The sequence below is a fragment of the Drosophila innubila genome (genome assembly GCF_004354385.1).
Source record: "Drosophila innubila isolate TH190305 chromosome 2R unlocalized genomic scaffold, UK_Dinn_1.0 1_C_2R, whole genome shotgun sequence".
Lineage (NCBI taxonomy): Eukaryota > Metazoa > Arthropoda > Insecta > Diptera > Drosophilidae > Drosophila > Drosophila innubila.
In genome coordinates this window covers 24,981,274-24,998,234 of record NW_022995374.1, presented here as the reverse complement: position 1 = coordinate 24,998,234, position 16,961 = coordinate 24,981,274, and the positions used below count along the sequence as shown (strand labels likewise).

At 39.1% G+C, this 16,961-nt stretch overlaps 6 protein-coding genes across 7 annotated transcripts; 3 read left to right on the top strand and 3 right to left on the bottom strand.

Moving 5' to 3' along the window:
- Positions 1-1,208: 1,208 nt before the first annotated feature.
- LOC117783004 (periodic tryptophan protein 2 homolog) lies at positions 1,209-5,788 on the bottom strand. The gene is made up of 10 exons (XM_034620129.1): positions 5,678-5,788; positions 5,504-5,616; positions 4,172-5,440; positions 3,773-4,112; positions 3,561-3,706; positions 3,345-3,492; positions 2,538-2,772; positions 2,308-2,469; positions 1,634-1,850; positions 1,209-1,555 (listed from the first exon to the last, which is right to left on the bottom strand). The coding sequence occupies exons 1-10, from the start codon at positions 5,693-5,695 to the stop codon at positions 1,333-1,335; spliced, it is 2,871 nt and encodes a 956-aa protein (XP_034476020.1). The 5' UTR covers positions 5,696-5,788; the 3' UTR covers positions 1,209-1,332.
- Positions 5,789-6,364: 576 nt separating this feature from the next.
- On the top strand, positions 6,365-7,341 carry LOC117783007 (pre-mRNA-splicing factor Syf2). Its single transcript, XM_034620131.1, has one exon. It carries the CDS (start codon positions 6,445-6,447, stop codon positions 7,123-7,125), a length of 681 nt encoding a protein of 226 aa, XP_034476022.1. The 5' UTR covers positions 6,365-6,444; the 3' UTR covers positions 7,126-7,341.
- A 515-nt stretch (positions 7,342-7,856) lies between these two features.
- LOC117783008 lies at positions 7,857-8,456 on the top strand. Its single transcript, XM_034620132.1, has one exon. It carries the CDS (start codon positions 7,952-7,954, stop codon positions 8,369-8,371), a length of 420 nt encoding a protein of 139 aa, XP_034476023.1. The 5' UTR covers positions 7,857-7,951; the 3' UTR covers positions 8,372-8,456.
- LOC117783005 (proteasome subunit beta type-5) lies at positions 8,430-9,485 on the bottom strand. The gene is made up of 2 exons (XM_034620130.1): positions 9,257-9,485; positions 8,430-9,194 (listed from the first exon to the last, which is right to left on the bottom strand). Exons 1-2 carry the CDS (start codon positions 9,401-9,403, stop codon positions 8,502-8,504), a joined length of 840 nt encoding a protein of 279 aa, XP_034476021.1. The 5' UTR covers positions 9,404-9,485; the 3' UTR covers positions 8,430-8,501.
- Positions 9,486-10,409: 924 nt separating this feature from the next.
- LOC117784012 lies at positions 10,410-14,535 on the top strand. The gene is made up of 4 exons (XM_034621604.1): positions 10,410-10,444; positions 10,985-11,042; positions 11,102-11,485; positions 11,547-14,535. Exons 2-4 carry the CDS (start codon positions 10,995-10,997, stop codon positions 14,028-14,030), a joined length of 2,916 nt encoding a protein of 971 aa, XP_034477495.1. The 5' UTR covers positions 10,410-10,444; positions 10,985-10,994; the 3' UTR covers positions 14,031-14,535.
- Positions 14,409-16,281, bottom strand: LOC117784014 (deubiquitinase DESI2). 2 transcript variants are annotated; one of them, XM_034621607.1, is made up of 5 exons: positions 16,109-16,281; positions 15,664-15,822; positions 15,287-15,595; positions 15,131-15,219; positions 14,409-15,064 (listed from the first exon to the last, which is right to left on the bottom strand). In XM_034621607.1, exons 2-5 carry the CDS (start codon positions 15,793-15,795, stop codon positions 14,983-14,985), a joined length of 612 nt encoding a protein of 203 aa, XP_034477498.1. In that variant the 5' UTR covers positions 15,796-15,822; positions 16,109-16,281; the 3' UTR covers positions 14,409-14,982. The 2 variants fall into 2 exon arrangements, with proteins under 2 accessions (XP_034477498.1, XP_034477497.1); XM_034621606.1 differs by having other exon boundaries at positions 15,664-15,827; positions 16,104-16,280.
- Between the last annotated feature and the right edge of the window lie 680 nt (positions 16,282-16,961).

Below are 16,961 nucleotides of genomic sequence, written 5' to 3'. Positions count from 1 at the left end.
ATGCTTTATAGCATATGTACATAACTTTCAAAGCTGCAAGTTGGTTCTCTTTTAAATCATAAAATGATAATTCACAATCATCTTATTTAACCCGCTTAAAAATATAAAAACAAATTAAGCAATTGAAAAAGCAAAATTCTATTTTTGTATTAAATTGAACCAGGTGTCGAAATATATAACCTTATAATTATGGTGTTCTTAAATCCGGGCTACGAAATCTAACTGAAATCTAGCTCTATCGAACTAAGCTTCTTCAAAAATTTTAAGGCTTACAGCCTTGATACATTTTCTTTATCAATCTTGACCATGATTATATGTTCTTTCAGTATTTTGTAAGAATATTTTAAAGCCGGGTACAGGGATACGATTAAGCTCAAGCTCAGCATTAGTTCTTACAATTCAAGGAATTGACTATAGAGAAGAGTTTATGCAGTTAGCGAAATACGTGTAAGTTATCTTCACAAATAACCTGAATTTAAATTCACTAAAAAATTTGCAAACCAACCAAAATGTTGAACAACCGACAAAGGCTTTGCTATTCAAACATTTAGAGATATATTTATTTGATAAATAAATATTCCACAGCGTATTCAGTGGAATTATTTTGTTACGGCATTCGAAAGAATCTTTTTTTTTACATTTACTTAAGCTTAAGCAAAACAGCCAGAAAATTAATTGGTGCTTTAAAGAGATAATAAAATGTTTACAACCCTCTAAGGATCAATATATAAGTACATATATATAAATTATTGATTAAATGTAAATAAGTAATAAACAAAACGATGTTATATTGGAACTTTTTACACACAAATGAGACAAATAACACTTTAGAGCTGTGGCTTTATACTATATTAAATTTAAAACATTTACCTGTAGTTCAAATGGCACACACTCAAAAGAAGCTAGAAGTACGATCGTATATTAAATATACCTTATAAGTAAAGCAAACATTATATTTTGTATAACAAGAAATTGTGTAAATATAAAACCAATACCATTCAGATTTAAGATTAAAATACACCTAGACATTTATTTACTTTACGAGTAGCTACGATTTGCATGTACATACATTTTCATCGGTTAAGTTCTTCTTTTTAATTTCACACGGCTTTCAGAAATATTGTGCTCTAATTACGTGATTTCGAAACTTTCTAAACTAAATAAAGCCCTTCACATTTATGCAAGTAAATTATAAATAAATAAAATAATTTGATTCTAAACAAAACCTTTAATGGAGTTTACAAAAAACTGTTGAATGTCACGATAACTCATATTCATCATATTTAATTATAATTAGCTGGGGAGTTAACAACAATATCTAATCAATTTACACTACGTCGAGTCGCTTTCCTCAGCAATATCGTCCGTATCCTCCTCGCTGTCATTATTGAACTCCCGTTTCACTTCTTCATCATCATGGCTCCTGATCAACAGCATATCGTCATCGCTGTCCTCATTTGCTGCATCGGCATTGTCGCCACTGGATTGCTTTAACTCTTTCTGCTTCTCTGACCTGTCCAACAGCACGCGTATCGTGTACTTGTTATAGTCACAACTGGGGATTGGAAATAAGGATCAGTAAATTAAGTATTTTCCTTCTTACGTATGTAAATAGAAAAGCCGCAAGACTTACATTTTGTTTAGCATCTCATATTTGCGCGATATACTTTCGTGTAATCCAAGCAGAGCCGTCTGCTGGAAGACGCCGTCATGATAGCCATGAGTGGTTAACAAGCAACAGCACCACTGCAGATAGAACTCAATGTGGGGCGAGGATTGCAGCAGGCGGGATAGGTGTTGCAGCAAACGCTGGGCAAAATCGGGCGATAGGTCCCCACAGAGTAGCTCGACTGTTAAGTAGATTCAAGACATTGACTTTAATACATTCAACCGACACGTGCTGCCAAACAATGGAGGGCATTTTTCTATTTGTGGCAGGTTGCACTGACAGAAGGGGTTATTAACCATAAGCCGATGCAACCCGTACATTTTGCCAACTGCTAACCGGGCACGTGAATGCAGAAAGAACCTTGAAAGTGTTTATTAACACAGCAAGAAATTTGCACATTCGATCCAAATGTTGGTTAGGTAATAAGCGGGCTGCCTTGAATGTTTACCCCAACATCAACTCAACTCTACTCAACTGAACTCCCATCTATTTTTAGACATGCGAAAAACAACGAAATAACTATTGATTGCAAGAACAAAAGAGAATGACGAAGGCTGTAAAAATGACTCCATTTGCAAGGTTGTGCCTTTCTTTCTTTCTGCATTCCTCCAATATTTCTGTAATTTACGAGCACTTACTGTCCCTATAGGGCACACGCTCCAGCACTAAGGTCACCAAATTGGGCTCGTTTAGTTTCAGGGACATAACGAGGGCCTGCGTATACTCCAGCTTCTTGAGCGCGTCATGTGTTGCTTTCGGCGTCACTTCGAGTGACAAATCGAACGGATCAAAGACAACACCTAAAATAAATATTTAAAAAATTAAATTACATTCTTTATATGAATTATAGTAGGATATTTGGATTTACCCTTATCTAGAGCATAGATGCAAAGTCCCTCGGTTCCTGCGGCAGCAAATGCCTGTCCCGTCGGAGAGAACCGAACGGAGAAGACTCTCACTTCGGGCTGAAAGCGTCGAGAGGACATGTCGCCTTTGCGCACGCCTGGCAAGCGTATTGCCACGTTTCCTCCCTCCAGTTCCTCCCGCTGTTCCACCAATGACATGTTGCCAAACTCACTCAGATGCTTCCGGCTAATGAACTCCTGCAAATGAAAGAAACGTTTTCATATTACAAACCTTATTCGGCAATTAATGCGAATTCTGACTATTTTGTATGATTTACATAAAAAAAGCCACAAAAAAACAAAGAATAAAATTTAAGGAAAAAAAAACAATAAAGTATTCAAAAAAGTCAACGATTAGATTAATTATAAAAAATAGTAAAAAACTAGTTCATTATTATTAGAGAAAATCTGTTGATATTTAAATTTTAATATAAAACATTGCGTGTATTTTCGTGTTTTTGCAGGACCGAATGTGAAATCCCTTCCTTATCTGTTTCCCGAGATATTTTAACAGGGTTTTAAAAGTGGTTTTGCTGTGAAATTTTTATATTGATATTTTGATATTTTTATTTCATTGTACGATTTGTATTTCATACTCTGAAATGTGTAACCTTATTTAGAGTATTTTTGGAGCTCTACGAGAATTTACAAAATCAAAAAAATCATTTCAAATCCTTAATTCAAGTTTTTTAGTCTTGTGTCCTCAATTTTTATCACAAAATTGGTGCTGTTAATATTATTTGTCATTCTATGCTTGAAGTTACACTTACGTTTAGTCCATCCAAGCTGTGGTTCTGTGTTATCTGGAATTTCTTCAGCAAGATTGCCTCACGAACATGGTATATGCAAATGTTTGCGGATTTTCCTGCTGCCAGCAGGCATTCTCCATCTGCCGAATACTCTATCGTAGAGAAATAGCTAAATGACAGAATAATAATTAACTAAAGTAGATGATGATGCGGGTGCGACTAAAATGGTTTACTTACTTCGACTGTGCATTCTTTTTAGCAGTCACAACATCAGTCTCCAAGCGTCCACTTCCCAGATCATCGCGCCCCTCAATCGTGGTCACTTGTGTTGCGGATTTCACGTCAAAGATTGTAATGTTACCAGCAAGCGTGGCTACGGCGACCTAGAAAGTAGATTTGAGAGACATTGGGAATTGTGACAATATCATGGATATAAATGGATTTCTTACCTCGTCACCACTTGGACTAAATGTTACACAGGTGACATCAGAAAGGGCTTCGATTGTTTCGTGCTCACTGTTACTTTCGAGGCAGTTCCAAATCTTAACCGTTTTGTCCCAGGAGCCCGAAATGAGCGTCGACGAGGTGGAGACCGGAGAGAATGCTACAGAGGTTACAGGACCCTCGTGGCCGCTGATAACTTCCAATAGCTTGCCCGTCTTGATGGACCACAGGAATATCTCGAAAATATCTTGTCCTCCAGCCACAACCAGCTCGCCAGAGTAATCAACAGCAACACAAGCGAACTGAGCTGGAGTTGGCGACGTAAATGTCCTGAAATTGCGATACCTGCACAGCCACAGGGGGTTAAAATCGGATTCTAGGTAAACAAATAAAGCGAGATCTACCTTATGATATCAAAAGCACGCACTGTGCCGTCCAGAGAACTGCTAACAAGGAACTTCTTATTACGGCTGAATTGGACAGCGGTCACTCCACTCGTGTGTTCACTGAACGTGACAAAGCAGAAGCTGCTTTGAGTGTTCCACAGCTTCACTTTGGAGTCCTCGCCGCCGGTGGCAATATACTGTCCATCTGGCGAGTAGGCAATACACGTCATCTCACTGCTGTGCCCTTGCTGCTTCATAATGTACTGCTCGCTCTGCCACTCCCACACTAGGAGTTGGCCAATTTCTCTTGAGGCCAAGGCTACCCAATCACCAGTACAGTTGAAGAGTGCTGTGGATATGGGATAGTCGGAGATGCTCAGGGAGTGTATCATATTGACGTCGGGCAGCTCGTACAGATAGAAGGCACCAGTGCTGAAGGCCACAACCAAAACCTTGGTCTGACGATTGTAATTGGCTGCCGTTAGGAGTGCATCTCGTTTCTCCTTGCGCGGCTCATTAGCCAAGTAATGCCGTCCCAGCTTCTTGTAAAAGAATGGATGAGTCTTTTTCACGCTCTCGTCCTTAACTTCGTTCTGGTCTTCGGTTACGTCTCCTTCCAATGCTGGTTTTTCCACATTATTTTCGACATCATCTTCGGATTCGTTCTCCCCATCCGATCCCTTTTGCGTAAAAGGCGTCTTTCGTTTGCGTTGTGGTGGCACAGCGTCAGTTTCATCGGCTTCCAAGTCCGAGGGTTCCATGCTGCACTCCCACAGACACAATTGACCATTACGGCTCACCGTGTTGATGTGCAAGCTATTCAATTCGAAGAAGCACGAGACAATGGCATCCGTGTGACCGCTCAGATTGTAGGTTCGGAAGTTTGGCGTGAATTTGACAGCAATTATTTTGGTGGAGCTGTCGCGGCAACCGATGGCAAGCAGCTTTGAGTCTGAGGACCAATCCAGCCACGTGACGTCATCATAGCCGCCAAGGAAACTGCGTCTTAGCACAAATGGATTGTACTCGCCAGTAATTTCTCCCGGAGCGCTAAATATTAGCACAAGATTCTCCCTTGCCACCGCAAAGTAGTTGCCGTCTGGGCTAAAGTTGACACACTGAACTCCCGTTTGGAACTTATGACGATGTATCACTGTACAGGAGACCATACTGATGAGCTGTGCATTGCCCTTCTCATTGATAGCTATCAGCAGACTTCCATCCGGAGACAGGGCAATGTTTGTGTAGTTGTATCGAGACTCCAAAGACAGCGTGCGGGATTTATTGCTAGCAAGGGAACAATGATACGAGTTAAACTTTAGGATAACAGGAAAAAAGTAAGTGACATACTTCTTAAGATCGTATACGGTTATCCGATTGCCCACAGGACTGATGACTGAATTTCCATCTGGTGTAAAAACCAAGTTGCCATTGCGATAAATTGTACCCAACAAATTCGAAAACTAAAAGTAAAAGCAAGTCTTTATTCTAATAATACTTGTCATGGTGAGTATATTTACTTACTTTGTAACCAAACTTCATATTGCGACTTTCTTTTATAAATTAAATATATTGCAAAGCTGCTTCAATGCGGCAATAATAAACAAAACACAAATACACGTGCTCAACACACCACTGTTGACAAGTTAACTATTTTATAGCTATTTCTAGCTATTTTCAGAGTTCGTTTGCTAGAATAATTTCAAAATTTCTATTAGCTGAAAATCTAGCTATCTTAATATATTTTCAGCGAAGTTTTGCTATTCATATTTTTGGTAAAACTGTGCAAAAGTGACCACAAAAACAAATTTGAATACTTTTTAGTCAGAAACAGCTTTTGTTTCCCCTAATTTCTTAATTTGTAAGCTAGAATTTTGTAAGTTTTTGCCAAATTTTCGTTCGAGTTTTCTGCATTTTTTAATATTTATTTTAGATTTCAATTTAAAACTTCTCTCCCCTTAGGGTGACGAATTTCAAACCTTCATTAAAATTTTTTCCTTAATTTTATCTAATTTAGAATTTTAAATTTTCATAAAATTGTTAATTTATTGCAATATTATTGCATTTTGAAATTTGCATTTCCTAAAATTTACATTTACCAGTGTGGCCGCACGCGACCAATAACGGGTTCAGTATTTATTAAATACCAGAAGTTATAGTATATTTTAGGTATAATACTCACGAAGCGCTGCCATCTTGTTGCATTTTTTTTGTGAATTACACTTTATGAAAAAGAAGCACACATCAGAAATAAAGTAATAAATAAATACGTAAATCACACAAAAGCTACTATGGAAAAGGCAAAAACTGCTTCGGAGAAGTTGGCGGAACGCAAGGCGCGTCTTCATGACCTACACAAACAACGACAAGAGGCGCGCACCCAAAACCACCAGGAAGTCGTCGCAGAAGATGCACGCAAAAAACTGCCCAGCAATTGGGAAGCACGTAAAAGGCAAGCGGAATGGTTGCTGGCAGATGATAAAGCACGGGCGGAGGCAGAATCTACTGGCAAGGACTATGAGCGCATGAAGCTGCTGGACGTCTCTGCCGTGGATGCGGAACGCATTGAGAAGAAGAAGAAACGCAAGGATAATCCCGATCTGGGCTTTTCCACATTCGAGGCGCAGACTGCGAGGCAGTACAACAGACTGGTTAAAGGTATGCCAGCCCGCGATATGGCCAAGTATGAGAAACAAAAGGCCGAACTGGGTGAAGCCTTCTATGGCGGTCCAAACACAACACTTCATCTGCTCACCAAGGACACGCCGAGTGCGATTAACAACATGGTCAAGGACTTGGATCAGCAAATTGAGCGCAGAAAGAAGTATTCCAGAAGACGCATCTACAACGATGACGCCGACGTGGATTTCATCAACGAGCGCAACTCGAAGTTCAACAAGAAATTGGATCGATTCTACGGCGAGCATACGGCGGAGATCAAGCAAAACCTCGAGCGCGGAACGGCAATTTAAACTTGCTTTTTATCATAACAAATTACTAATAGTTAAATTTAAATATAAGCAGATATACTTTGTAAGTGCATTGTATCCCCAACAAACTCAAAGTACATGTACACGTATCTATTCGTTGTACATATTTACATACGAAAAGACAATTGAATTTTCATAATACCATGTATGGGAATCAAGTTATTTTGTAATAAAGCTACGCAAAATCAGTTAATGTGATTGTAACAGCTATTTAAATTAAATCGTGGCTAGGACAGCGTATAATAATAGTCAACAATTCAGGGCTCAAGAAACGAGCTTAAAAGCTTTCGCAAAGCCAAACTTCCTTCATTTTATACGATTTAACAATGAGAGAACAAAATGAGGGTGAAGATATATATTTATTTAAGAGATATATGTAGTTTTATTGCCGGTAAGGGAAGAGAAATATATTGAGAGTGGTTATTCTGGAGTTCCCCTTAAGAGTAGATAGCCCATTAAGATCCTTAGCATTCCTTCATTCGATAGCAACAGGGTGAATATTGAAACTGAAAATAACAATATTTATACATCGGCGAACCGCCTGTAATTGGAGAGCGACAGAATCTTATATTAATCTGTTTCAGAAATACCCAAAATGTGGAAGAAATTTAAATTTAAACTGACCAACTGAACAAAATGAACAATTATTAAACGACTAATCATATTCATGCTAAAATGACCCGTTCATTTGAACTTATTCTGAGCGAATCGACTCAGCTCTATCAAAATCTGCGATAGTCTAATTAAAATGCATATCCTTTATAAGGAATTGTAATAACTTGTGAATATCTAACTAACTACGTCCAGTATGCAAAACTTTAACTCACGAGAAAAGTATCTAATTTCAAACACATTAAACTGTTTGCCGGTAATATTACAGGGACGAGCTGTCCTCATAGATCTGCGCAATGAGACTTCTGTGGCGGGCATAATAAGTGTCTCCGACGGCCACATGACGTGCGAGCTGACACAGGCGGTCTTTATCGATAGGAATGGTGAACAGCACGCATTCGACAACTTCCTGGTGCGCAATCGCATGATTCGTCTGCTACATGTTCCAGCTGATCTAGATATCGGAGCTGAGCTATTGCAGGAGCAGAAGGATCGCAGGCGTGTGGGACGGATCAAAACAAATGCGAAGATGACATTTAAGCAGAAGAGAGCCGAACAGCGTCACAAGGAAACTTTGGAGAATGTCGCAAAACTGAGAAATAAGGAATCGACCTGATAATTGATATCAATAAGATTAAGATTATACCCCTATTACAAATGAAAATAAAAGCAGGTTTATGGTTCATCATATTATTTCCATAGCATACTTATTTATTTTATTGTAGCATTTACAAAAGTGGAAAATATTACTTAGATTCCTTCTCTGCTTTGTATTTGTAGTGGAGTTCCATGCAATCTGTTTCTGAAATTTTGATCCAACCATTTGGAGTCATGTGGTAGACACGAACTATACCGCCCGAGTAGGCATCTCTGAAGGTGGCATGGTAGATAGCACGACGTCCCAGCTCCTGGGCTTCGTCGTCCTTCAAATCCCAGTGATAGCCGGAGTCAAGCACACCAAAGGCAAAGATAGAACCGCTGCCAACGGAGAAGACATTGCCAGGAGTGCGTGAGCCTTCCGAGTCAACGTAGTATAGTCCTGGGCCGCGCTTGTCGTAGCCAGCTAACATCATGCCCATGCTCAAGCCCATTCCCTTGTACTCGTGAGCAATGTTGGCCATGATCTTGCTGGCGGCTGCTACAGAGATGCGTTCCTTGTTGCGCAGCTCGTGCAGACGGCATTCCTTGGCCAGAACGCGATCCCAGTAGACACAATCGGCGGCACCGCCGGCCAGTGTGCCAAGCAAGAACTGATTGATTTCCACAATCTTTTTCATTGTTTGCGATCCAATGTACTGACCTCCGGTTGCACGCGAGTCCACGGCCAAAATGACACCACCTTGGTACTTGAAGCCCAATGTTGTGGTGCCGTGATCAAAGTTAATCTTCATGCCGGTCTTCCCAGCATTTGCTTGGATTTTGTTCAAGTTATCAAGTGGCTGCAGGTGCATAACAAAATATTAAAATATAATATATAATTTCATATTTATTCGCAACTTACGTTTTCGAATGGAGGCGCTGCCAATGTGTACGGATTGGCAATGTTGCTTGTGAACGCGTTTATTTCATCTTCAACTTCAGCCGAATTCCAGGCTGCTGGCTTCATGTATGAAGCATTAGAAATTTTACAAATCTGTGCTAATGCCATTTTTTACTCTCTTCAAAAATTCCGATGTCAGGATTAAATGTAGAAATAATATTTGTGATGAGAATGACAAACAAAAATCGTCTAGCGGAATTGGATCCAGAGCTGCCAACTCTTCAGAGCAAAATATAGCTGTTTCTGGCTGGAAAGCATTACTGAAATTGCGATGAAAACTAGCTAAGAAAATACCCAGCCATCCTTAACATCAATTATTTTGCGTGCAAGTTTTGCACACTGATTTAGAAAAAATTTAATAGCATAACGTAGCTGAATAAATGTGTTAAATAGCCAGATTTCGGGACAGTAGCAACTAAAAAATTTTTCTAGCAATTATAGTCTGAAAATTGCAAGAACAAGCTATAAAATAGCTAAGTTGCCTACAGTGGCTGTCAAATATACTAGTAGTGCCGCCAACTTGTTTCAATGTGTCCACCAAAGACTGGTTGGCAGGCTTGTTTCGCGGATTTATGCCCGTTTTCAAATTTTAATTAAATCCCAAAAAGTATTACATTTTGCAAATATAAAATAGATAGCACACTGTAAGATAATAGTACAACAAACATAGCCAAAAGCCTTATGAAGCCAGTGCTATACCCAAACTAGACTACACATTTATCTGTAATCTTGTTATATAATAAATAAATAAACAAAATTAAATTCTGCAATTTCTACAATTTTAAAGCTAGAATTTGGAAAATTTTTTCCTATTTTTTGTTAGAATTTTGTCGAATAAGGGATTTTTTTTATATAGAATCAAATATACAACTTTTCCCACGAGGGGTAGAAATGTTCAACTTTATTGCTTTCATTATAAAAATAACTGATGTTTAAATTAGTTAATTTAAACCGCGCGCTGTTTTCAATAGTCGTAAAAACGATACTATTGTAGTCGATATATCTAATCGATATAATCGTCACAATAATTAAATTGGTGACAACCCTACACAAAACCTGTTGCCAATTTTACAATTCGCCTCAATTTTCTCTTCTATTTTCCTTAAGGCCTGGCTCAAAGCCAAAATTAACACTGGGCGTTCACAAAGTGTAAGCAAAAGAAAATATAAAAATAACAAACAACTGTTGAAGTGTAATATTATAAATAAATTAATAAATAACTTTGATAATAATTCATCAACTGCTAAAGTAACGGACAAAAATTAATCAGCGCTTCAAGTTGTAAGTTGTGAAAACGTCTCAATCCGCCGTCTGCCATTGATCGATCATTTGTAGTGAATTTCTCTGAGGCAAAATAACTGCAATAAGACAAAAATATTTGCAATTATTAAAGTGTGTTATTAATAATTGCAGATTTATTTATAATTTTAAGCAATCGTATATTGCAATAGATATTTTCATATGTGCTTATGAAAGTGTGGCTTACATGCATAAAAGTGATTTTCACTACAAATGTAATCCACGTACAAACACATTTACATTGCCAACTATTCGTATGTATGTATGTAAATACGTACTTGTGCGTGTAATGTAATTTAAACTATTTGATGATCGTTTTTCTCTTGATTTCTTACTAAACAAAATATAAAAGTGATATCAAGTTTATGTATTTATTTAATTAACTCATAGAAAATGCAGTATGGATCGCAACCTGAAGCAGGAAGCCTTGCCGAACGCCATTTCCGGGGTGAGTTGAAGGAGTTGAATATTTTAAGGGTAATGTTAATGAGATTCTTTAAATTTCAGCATGAATCCAGAAACTGGACGGCATTGCACGATGCGGTTGCTGCCGGCGATGATCGACGAGTGCAAATCCTGCTGTCCAGCAATGCTGATCGCCTGGCCAAGGAGTCCAGTCAGGGAAACACACCATTGCATGAGGCAGCTAGTCGGGGACTTAGTCGCTGCGTCAAATTGATCTGTGCACCGCCGTCCACAAAGACGCAGCCCAAGGACAAGAGCAGGCTAAAGGCGAGAGTGGCGAACACGATTGAAGCCCTGCACAATGGAAGCCTGAGTATCATCAACAACGAGGGTCTCTCCGCACTCCATTTGGCTGCACAGAATGGCCACAACCAAAGCTCTAGGGAACTGCTGATGGCTGGGGCGGATCCAGATGTTCAAAATAAGGTAAGATTGCTCTCTCTAAAATATAAAAATAATAATAATAGAGAATCTGTTTGCTATGTAGTATGGTGACACAGCGCTGCACACGGCGTGCCGTTATGGCCATGCGGGAGTAACTCGCATTCTCCTTTCGGCCTTGTGTGATCCCAACAAGACGAATCTGAACGGAGACACCGCCTTGCACATCACCTGCGCCATGGGCAGACGTAAGCTGACGCGGATTCTGCTCGAGGCGGACGCACGTCTGAGTGTGAAGAACGCACAAGGCGAGACGCCTCAAAGCATTGCAATCAGAAAGAATTATCGGGAAATAAACGAGATCCTTAACGCTCCGAAACGTATACGTAATCGCAGGGAAAAGCCCAAGGAAAATGACAAGTCGGCGCCAGCACAGGAGAAAGATAGAGATTGTGTGGATAAGACGATAAATTGGTCGCCTTATGGATGCCATTACTTTCCCGATCCCCGATCATTTCCATCGCCCAAGCTGGAGACCCTACCCAAAGAGCCCTTAAAGCAAGGCGAACAATACTTCCTCGACCTCGCCGGTCACATCCACAAGGGACCTGTCAGCGTTGGCAACACCTGCTATTGTGGTCCCTTCTTCCGGCACATAGAAAACAAGTTGAATTGCAACCGGAAGAGCTTGAAGAAGTATGTGCACAAGACAAAGGAGCGTCTGGGCCACAAGGTGCAGGCACTGGCAATAAAGACAAATGACCAAATCGAGCAGCTGACTCGCACCATGATCGAGGATCGGATACGATGCGAGAGTAAGCGTCAGTATCTGAACGAGTATCTGCGTCGTGGGGAGCCTATGCGTTCCACAGTCGACATTCAACCCAAGTGTCAAAGGATACAGCGTACGTTGTCTCGGTGTCGAAGCTTGGACTTGCTGGAGAGCAGCCATGATGACAACAGGATGTCCAACTCAAAGAGCGTTGAGGTTCTCGAGCAGAACAACCAAGCCGTAGTTACTGCCGTTTATCACTCCCATGCCAACGACGTAGCAGAAGAGAGCGACACTAATGAGGATACACATTCCAATTCGAGTACAGAAGTACCAGGGAACTGCAGTGATGCCATGACCCAAAACTTACCGATGGCTCAAGAGGAATTAAAGAAGTCGAAATTGAATGAACTTAAGCTGGATTTTCTAAAAGTGTCGGAGCGACTGGGAGATCTCTTAGAGAAAACCTCGTTGATCATGGAGAGAGAAAATGAACAAGAGAACAAGCTGCAGCTCTGCTCGCTGTCACCAGAACAAAGTGATCCATCAACTTACAGTCCGGGGAATCAATGCAATTTACTAGAGAATAAGGAGAGTCCCAATAGTCCAAACTACGATGAGTACACACATGTGCAGCGACGCTATCCCAACTCAAGTGAAACTTCGAATCCCTCACAGAACTCAAACAGTTGGGAATTTGAAATGTCTCCTCGAGATAATCAAAAGTATTACCATTGTATGGGCGGAGGGGACAATATGCTGAATACCGTGATTAAAGCACTGCGCAAGGATGCGTCCTTCACGGATCTCAACAAAGACGATGTGGCTCTCAATGAGAACGCGGACAGAATGTGCGGCGATAAGCTACTGTATAAGGCACAAGCCCATGGGACGCCATCTCCATCTCCATCTTGCAGCACAGATGTTGTCTACCATGCGCAGCAGCGCATGTCCAATCTTCTGAAGCGACAGGCACTTTGCTTGGATGAAAACTTTACAGCGAACTCAACGCTATATTATACTAATCCCATTGGCATAGCTCCTGGTGACATGGCGAGACACTCAGAAGGAGTGCAGGCTAGGAGGCAAAGCTCAAATGATGCTCCATCAAAGGTTGAAATCAGAAATAGCGAAATCAAGTATCTTAAAAAACCCATTTCTGGGCAGGTTAAAGACATGGTAGCTCAGTTGCAGGGTAAAATAGACTCCAACCTGCAATCGCCTCATGATATCCCTCTAAGCTCTGCTCTGCAGCATCCGAATGGAATGAGTCCACGCTTGAATAACAGCTTACACCAGCATAGTACTTCGGGTAATGAAAACACTGCACTTCCTTTACACAATCCTTCACTACTGTATGCAGCCCATGTAAGGAACAGTCACCAGTTTGGAGTAGCCGAGCGGCAAGTACCGAAAGATGCATATTTTCACGATCTCCCAAATCGATCGCGGAATCTTCAAAGAAGTCAACCAACTTATTCAGGAGATTTGGTAAATGCTCGGCTACTCAGAGGCTTAACAGGACAGCAAGTGCCTTATGGTCCCAGTGCTACGCATACTCTTCGTTTTCATCAATCGCATGATCATATACACGTACCGAGAGAATACATGAACCAATCTTCCAACTTGGCAAATGGCAATCAGTCTCCTCATTTGCATGCTAGTGCTCAGGTGCAAGGTGCACACTCTTTAAGACCGCATCCTCCCATGATCTTTCGCAATCAGATGCCTCCTGATGTTCTTAACAATGATGTTGATACAGATGTTGATGAAATCGCCGCTGTAGGATTATACAATAACGTGTCAAGCCTTGTTTGAAATGAATAAAACAAGGTTTAGGATAAAAACGTGGAGTCTTGGAAGCCACAAAAATTTGTAAATAGTTCTCAAAATGTATTTATCATAATTAAACAATGTTATGTTGTTGCGATATACTAGATATTTTCCAAATAATTAACTGGACGTTTAGGCGGATTGCAGCAAATATTAAGAAATTATATATAGGCCAATTCGCCATTTGGCGACATCAGTTTGGCACCATTTGACCATTTCGTCTGAAAAGATACGTGTGTACTTAGACATTAGGTAGTTTTGTAAATCTTAAACTATAAGTAACTATTTACGTATAGAATAATTAATTATTGAATTAAAATATATATTTTCTTTAAAAAATTTTAAATATAATAGTATTTAATGTATGTGTAAATATCAGAATGTCAAGTACATATTTATTTGATAACAGATCGTTTTGGTGTTTTGATAGACATGCGGCTTTCGACATTGTACAAATATAAATAAAAACATGGAAAAAATATAAATGGTTTCGAATCAAATGACAATGATGACAACTTTTGATATTCTTAACTTTAATATGCTTGCTGTTTGCTTGTTTCCTATAAATAACTCTCGATGTGTTCACTATTTAATTTAAAATTCCGAATTTTATAAATGATTCTGCAGAAAGTGTAGAGCCCTACAGCTTCCTATATATGCACTTACACTTATCGGCACTTAATAGTATCTTAGTTCTGAATAGTCAAATTACAATAGCCAATAATTTAGTCACTTTAATTGTAGCCTATTATAAACCTATTAACATTATTTTGCAATCTATTGAGGGTGTGTTTTTTTCTTGGCTTTAATCATGAAATGAGTGTCGATCACCCGGCTTTACTCTATTCAACTTAACAATATTGTTGTTGGTCTTCAGACAGCAGAGATGAGTTGCGCTCGCTTGGGACTTTGCAAATATCTTGGATCAGGTAATGTCTCAAAGGGGACTGTTGTCCGAGTCTTCGCGCTCTTGGATTGTTGTTATGCTTTGCTGCAAGGCATTCGGTGTGAGCCACTCTCTGCAATGATTAAGATTGCCTATTAATACGCAGGATATGGAATACATTCGAATGTAATCCACTTACTTTGGTAAGCATCTCTGTAAAAATGGCACACAGGAGCTGAAATGCGCGAGTCGATTCACCCAGCTGGGTATTTCTTGGCCGCAAAGTATCTAATAATTGGAATGATTTCAAATTAGATACATTTATGGCATATTTACAGAGTGACATGTGTGTTACCTGTGTTAATGAACCCGAAAAGTGGTTGCAATTATTGTTCATAAGATGATAACGATCTCCACGAAATTGATTGCCCAATTCCTCGACAATGCGACGCACTTCTTCATATGTAAAATCGGTACACCCAATTTGTATGCTCTGCCGGAATTGAAACTGTTCACCCAACTCATCGTGATCCCGTGGAGTTATTTCAAAGACGCCAGTAAAGGGAAACGGATGTCCGCCGTACGCGAACTCGGTTCCAAATGCTTCAACGCCGGAATGGAACACGCCAAGACCAATGGAAGTTGTGTACTCATTAATCCAATACTGCCAATCAGATTAAATCAAATCAATTAGCATTAATCAGCCAGTCCAACTGCACAACTCTTACTCACCATGTCGTAAACATTGAGAATAACTGGTTCCCTTGTCCCCATATTGGAAGGCAAGAGCTCCTCGTTTCCATCTTTTGGGACACTTAGGCAGCTCGGAAACGACAGGTTGCACGGCAGCCCGTTGGAGAACATTGATTAAATGCGTTGTTGGTTTCTGCTCTGTACTAAGCGAAAAATACATAAACCGCAAACATATTTTAAAAAAAAGTCAATAGATGACTATACACATATGTGGTTTTAAAGTTTTGTTTAATTTCCAACTCGGACTTGATCTTCAAGTGTTCACAGACACACACTCACTAATTTACAACGCAATGTACACATGTTTATGCACTTGTGTACTTGCATATGTGTTCATGTTACATACATATGTACATACACCATCATCTTTGTACATATACATACATACATATGTATTACAAATGTGTCATTCCAAACAACTTACACGAATATCTGATTTCTAATATCCCATAATCCAGTAAAAATTGACAATTTCAATTCTTTAAATATTCAGACATCCGCTTTTATAGTAGTATTTACTTCGGCGTCTGCTTTTAGTTTTATTGTACACAAATTTTTTTTGTTTATGGATTAGACTTGAGTTGTTCATGAGTGAGTGAACAAAAAAGAGTGGCTCTTTGAACTAAGTGAGTGAACATGTTCCTTTAAGCTTGTGCATTTTTGCTCAGCTGCTCACTTTTGTTTTATTGCTCAATTTGAATCAGTTGTTAAATTTAACGCTGCTTTAATTTCTGCGCTGATGTATTTTTTAAGCTTTCCCATTAAATAAGAATATTAAAAATATGTATTAATTATTGATAAGGGCTTATATAATTTGAAAAATAAAGTTTAATAAAAAAATCTCTAATAATTACTAATAATGTTTTTACTATTTTTTTATTTTAATAAATAACCATACGTTGTAACTAAGATAAAAATGTAATTTTGTTTTTTAAGCCTGATTATTTTTTTTTTTACTTAACTTTACGTATTATTTTGTTCATACTTCAAAATATTAGAGTAATTTTAAGAAAAGCTGTACTGTTCATGTAAAGGAACAGATCAATTATAACTGAGTAAACAAGTGAGCAAACTGAGTGGTTGACTCACTTCCAAAAAAAAAGAACAAGGGAGCATGTTCACCAAAGTGATCAAATGAGTATATAGCGAATGGTGAAAGTGAAGAAGCAGAGTAGCGCGCAAATAATTAATTGGAATATCATTTTATACATCATTTGTACAACAAAATCTCATCTAATCACATTTACAGCTTAATTACATTGCAGCTATCTTTTATC

Excerpts from the sequence above, each read along its gene's own strand:
- LOC117784014 (XM_034621607.1), bottom strand. The coding sequence starts at position 15,795 with ATGTTCTCCAACGGGCTGCCGTGCAACCTGTCGTTTCCGAGCTGCCTA. Across the intron at positions 15,220-15,286 it reads TTTCGGGTTCATTAACACAG|ATACTTTGCGGCCAAGAAAT; the intron begins GTAACACACATG and ends TCCAATTATTAG. Across the intron at positions 15,065-15,130 it reads TTACAGAGATGCTTACCAAA|AGAGTGGCTCACACCGAATG; the intron begins GTAAGTGGATTA and ends TAATCATTGCAG.
- LOC117783004 (XM_034620129.1), bottom strand. Across the intron at positions 4,113-4,171 it reads CGTGCTTTTGATATCATAAG|GTATCGCAATTTCAGGACAT; the intron begins GTAGATCTCGCT and ends GTGGCTGTGCAG. Across the intron at positions 1,851-2,307 it reads GCGTGTGCCCTATAGGGACA|TCGAGCTACTCTGTGGGGAC; the intron begins GTAAGTGCTCGT and ends TCTACTTAACAG.
- LOC117783008 (XM_034620132.1), top strand. The coding sequence starts at position 7,952 with ATGCAAAACTTTAACTCACGAGAAAAGTATCTAATTTCAAACACATTA.
- LOC117784012 (XM_034621604.1), top strand. The coding sequence starts at position 10,995 with ATGGATCGCAACCTGAAGCAGGAAGCCTTGCCGAACGCCATTTCCGGG. Across the intron at positions 11,043-11,101 it reads TGCCGAACGCCATTTCCGGG|CATGAATCCAGAAACTGGAC; the intron begins GTGAGTTGAAGG and ends TTTAAATTTCAG. Across the intron at positions 11,486-11,546 it reads ATCCAGATGTTCAAAATAAG|TATGGTGACACAGCGCTGCA; the intron begins GTAAGATTGCTC and ends TTTGCTATGTAG.
- LOC117783005 (XM_034620130.1), bottom strand. The coding sequence starts at position 9,403 with ATGGCATTAGCACAGATTTGTAAAATTTCTAATGCTTCATACATGAAG. Across the intron at positions 9,195-9,256 it reads CAGCGCCTCCATTCGAAAAC|CCACTTGATAACTTGAACAA; the intron begins GTAAGTTGCGAA and ends ATGCACCTGCAG.
- LOC117783007 (XM_034620131.1), top strand. The coding sequence starts at position 6,445 with ATGGAAAAGGCAAAAACTGCTTCGGAGAAGTTGGCGGAACGCAAGGCG.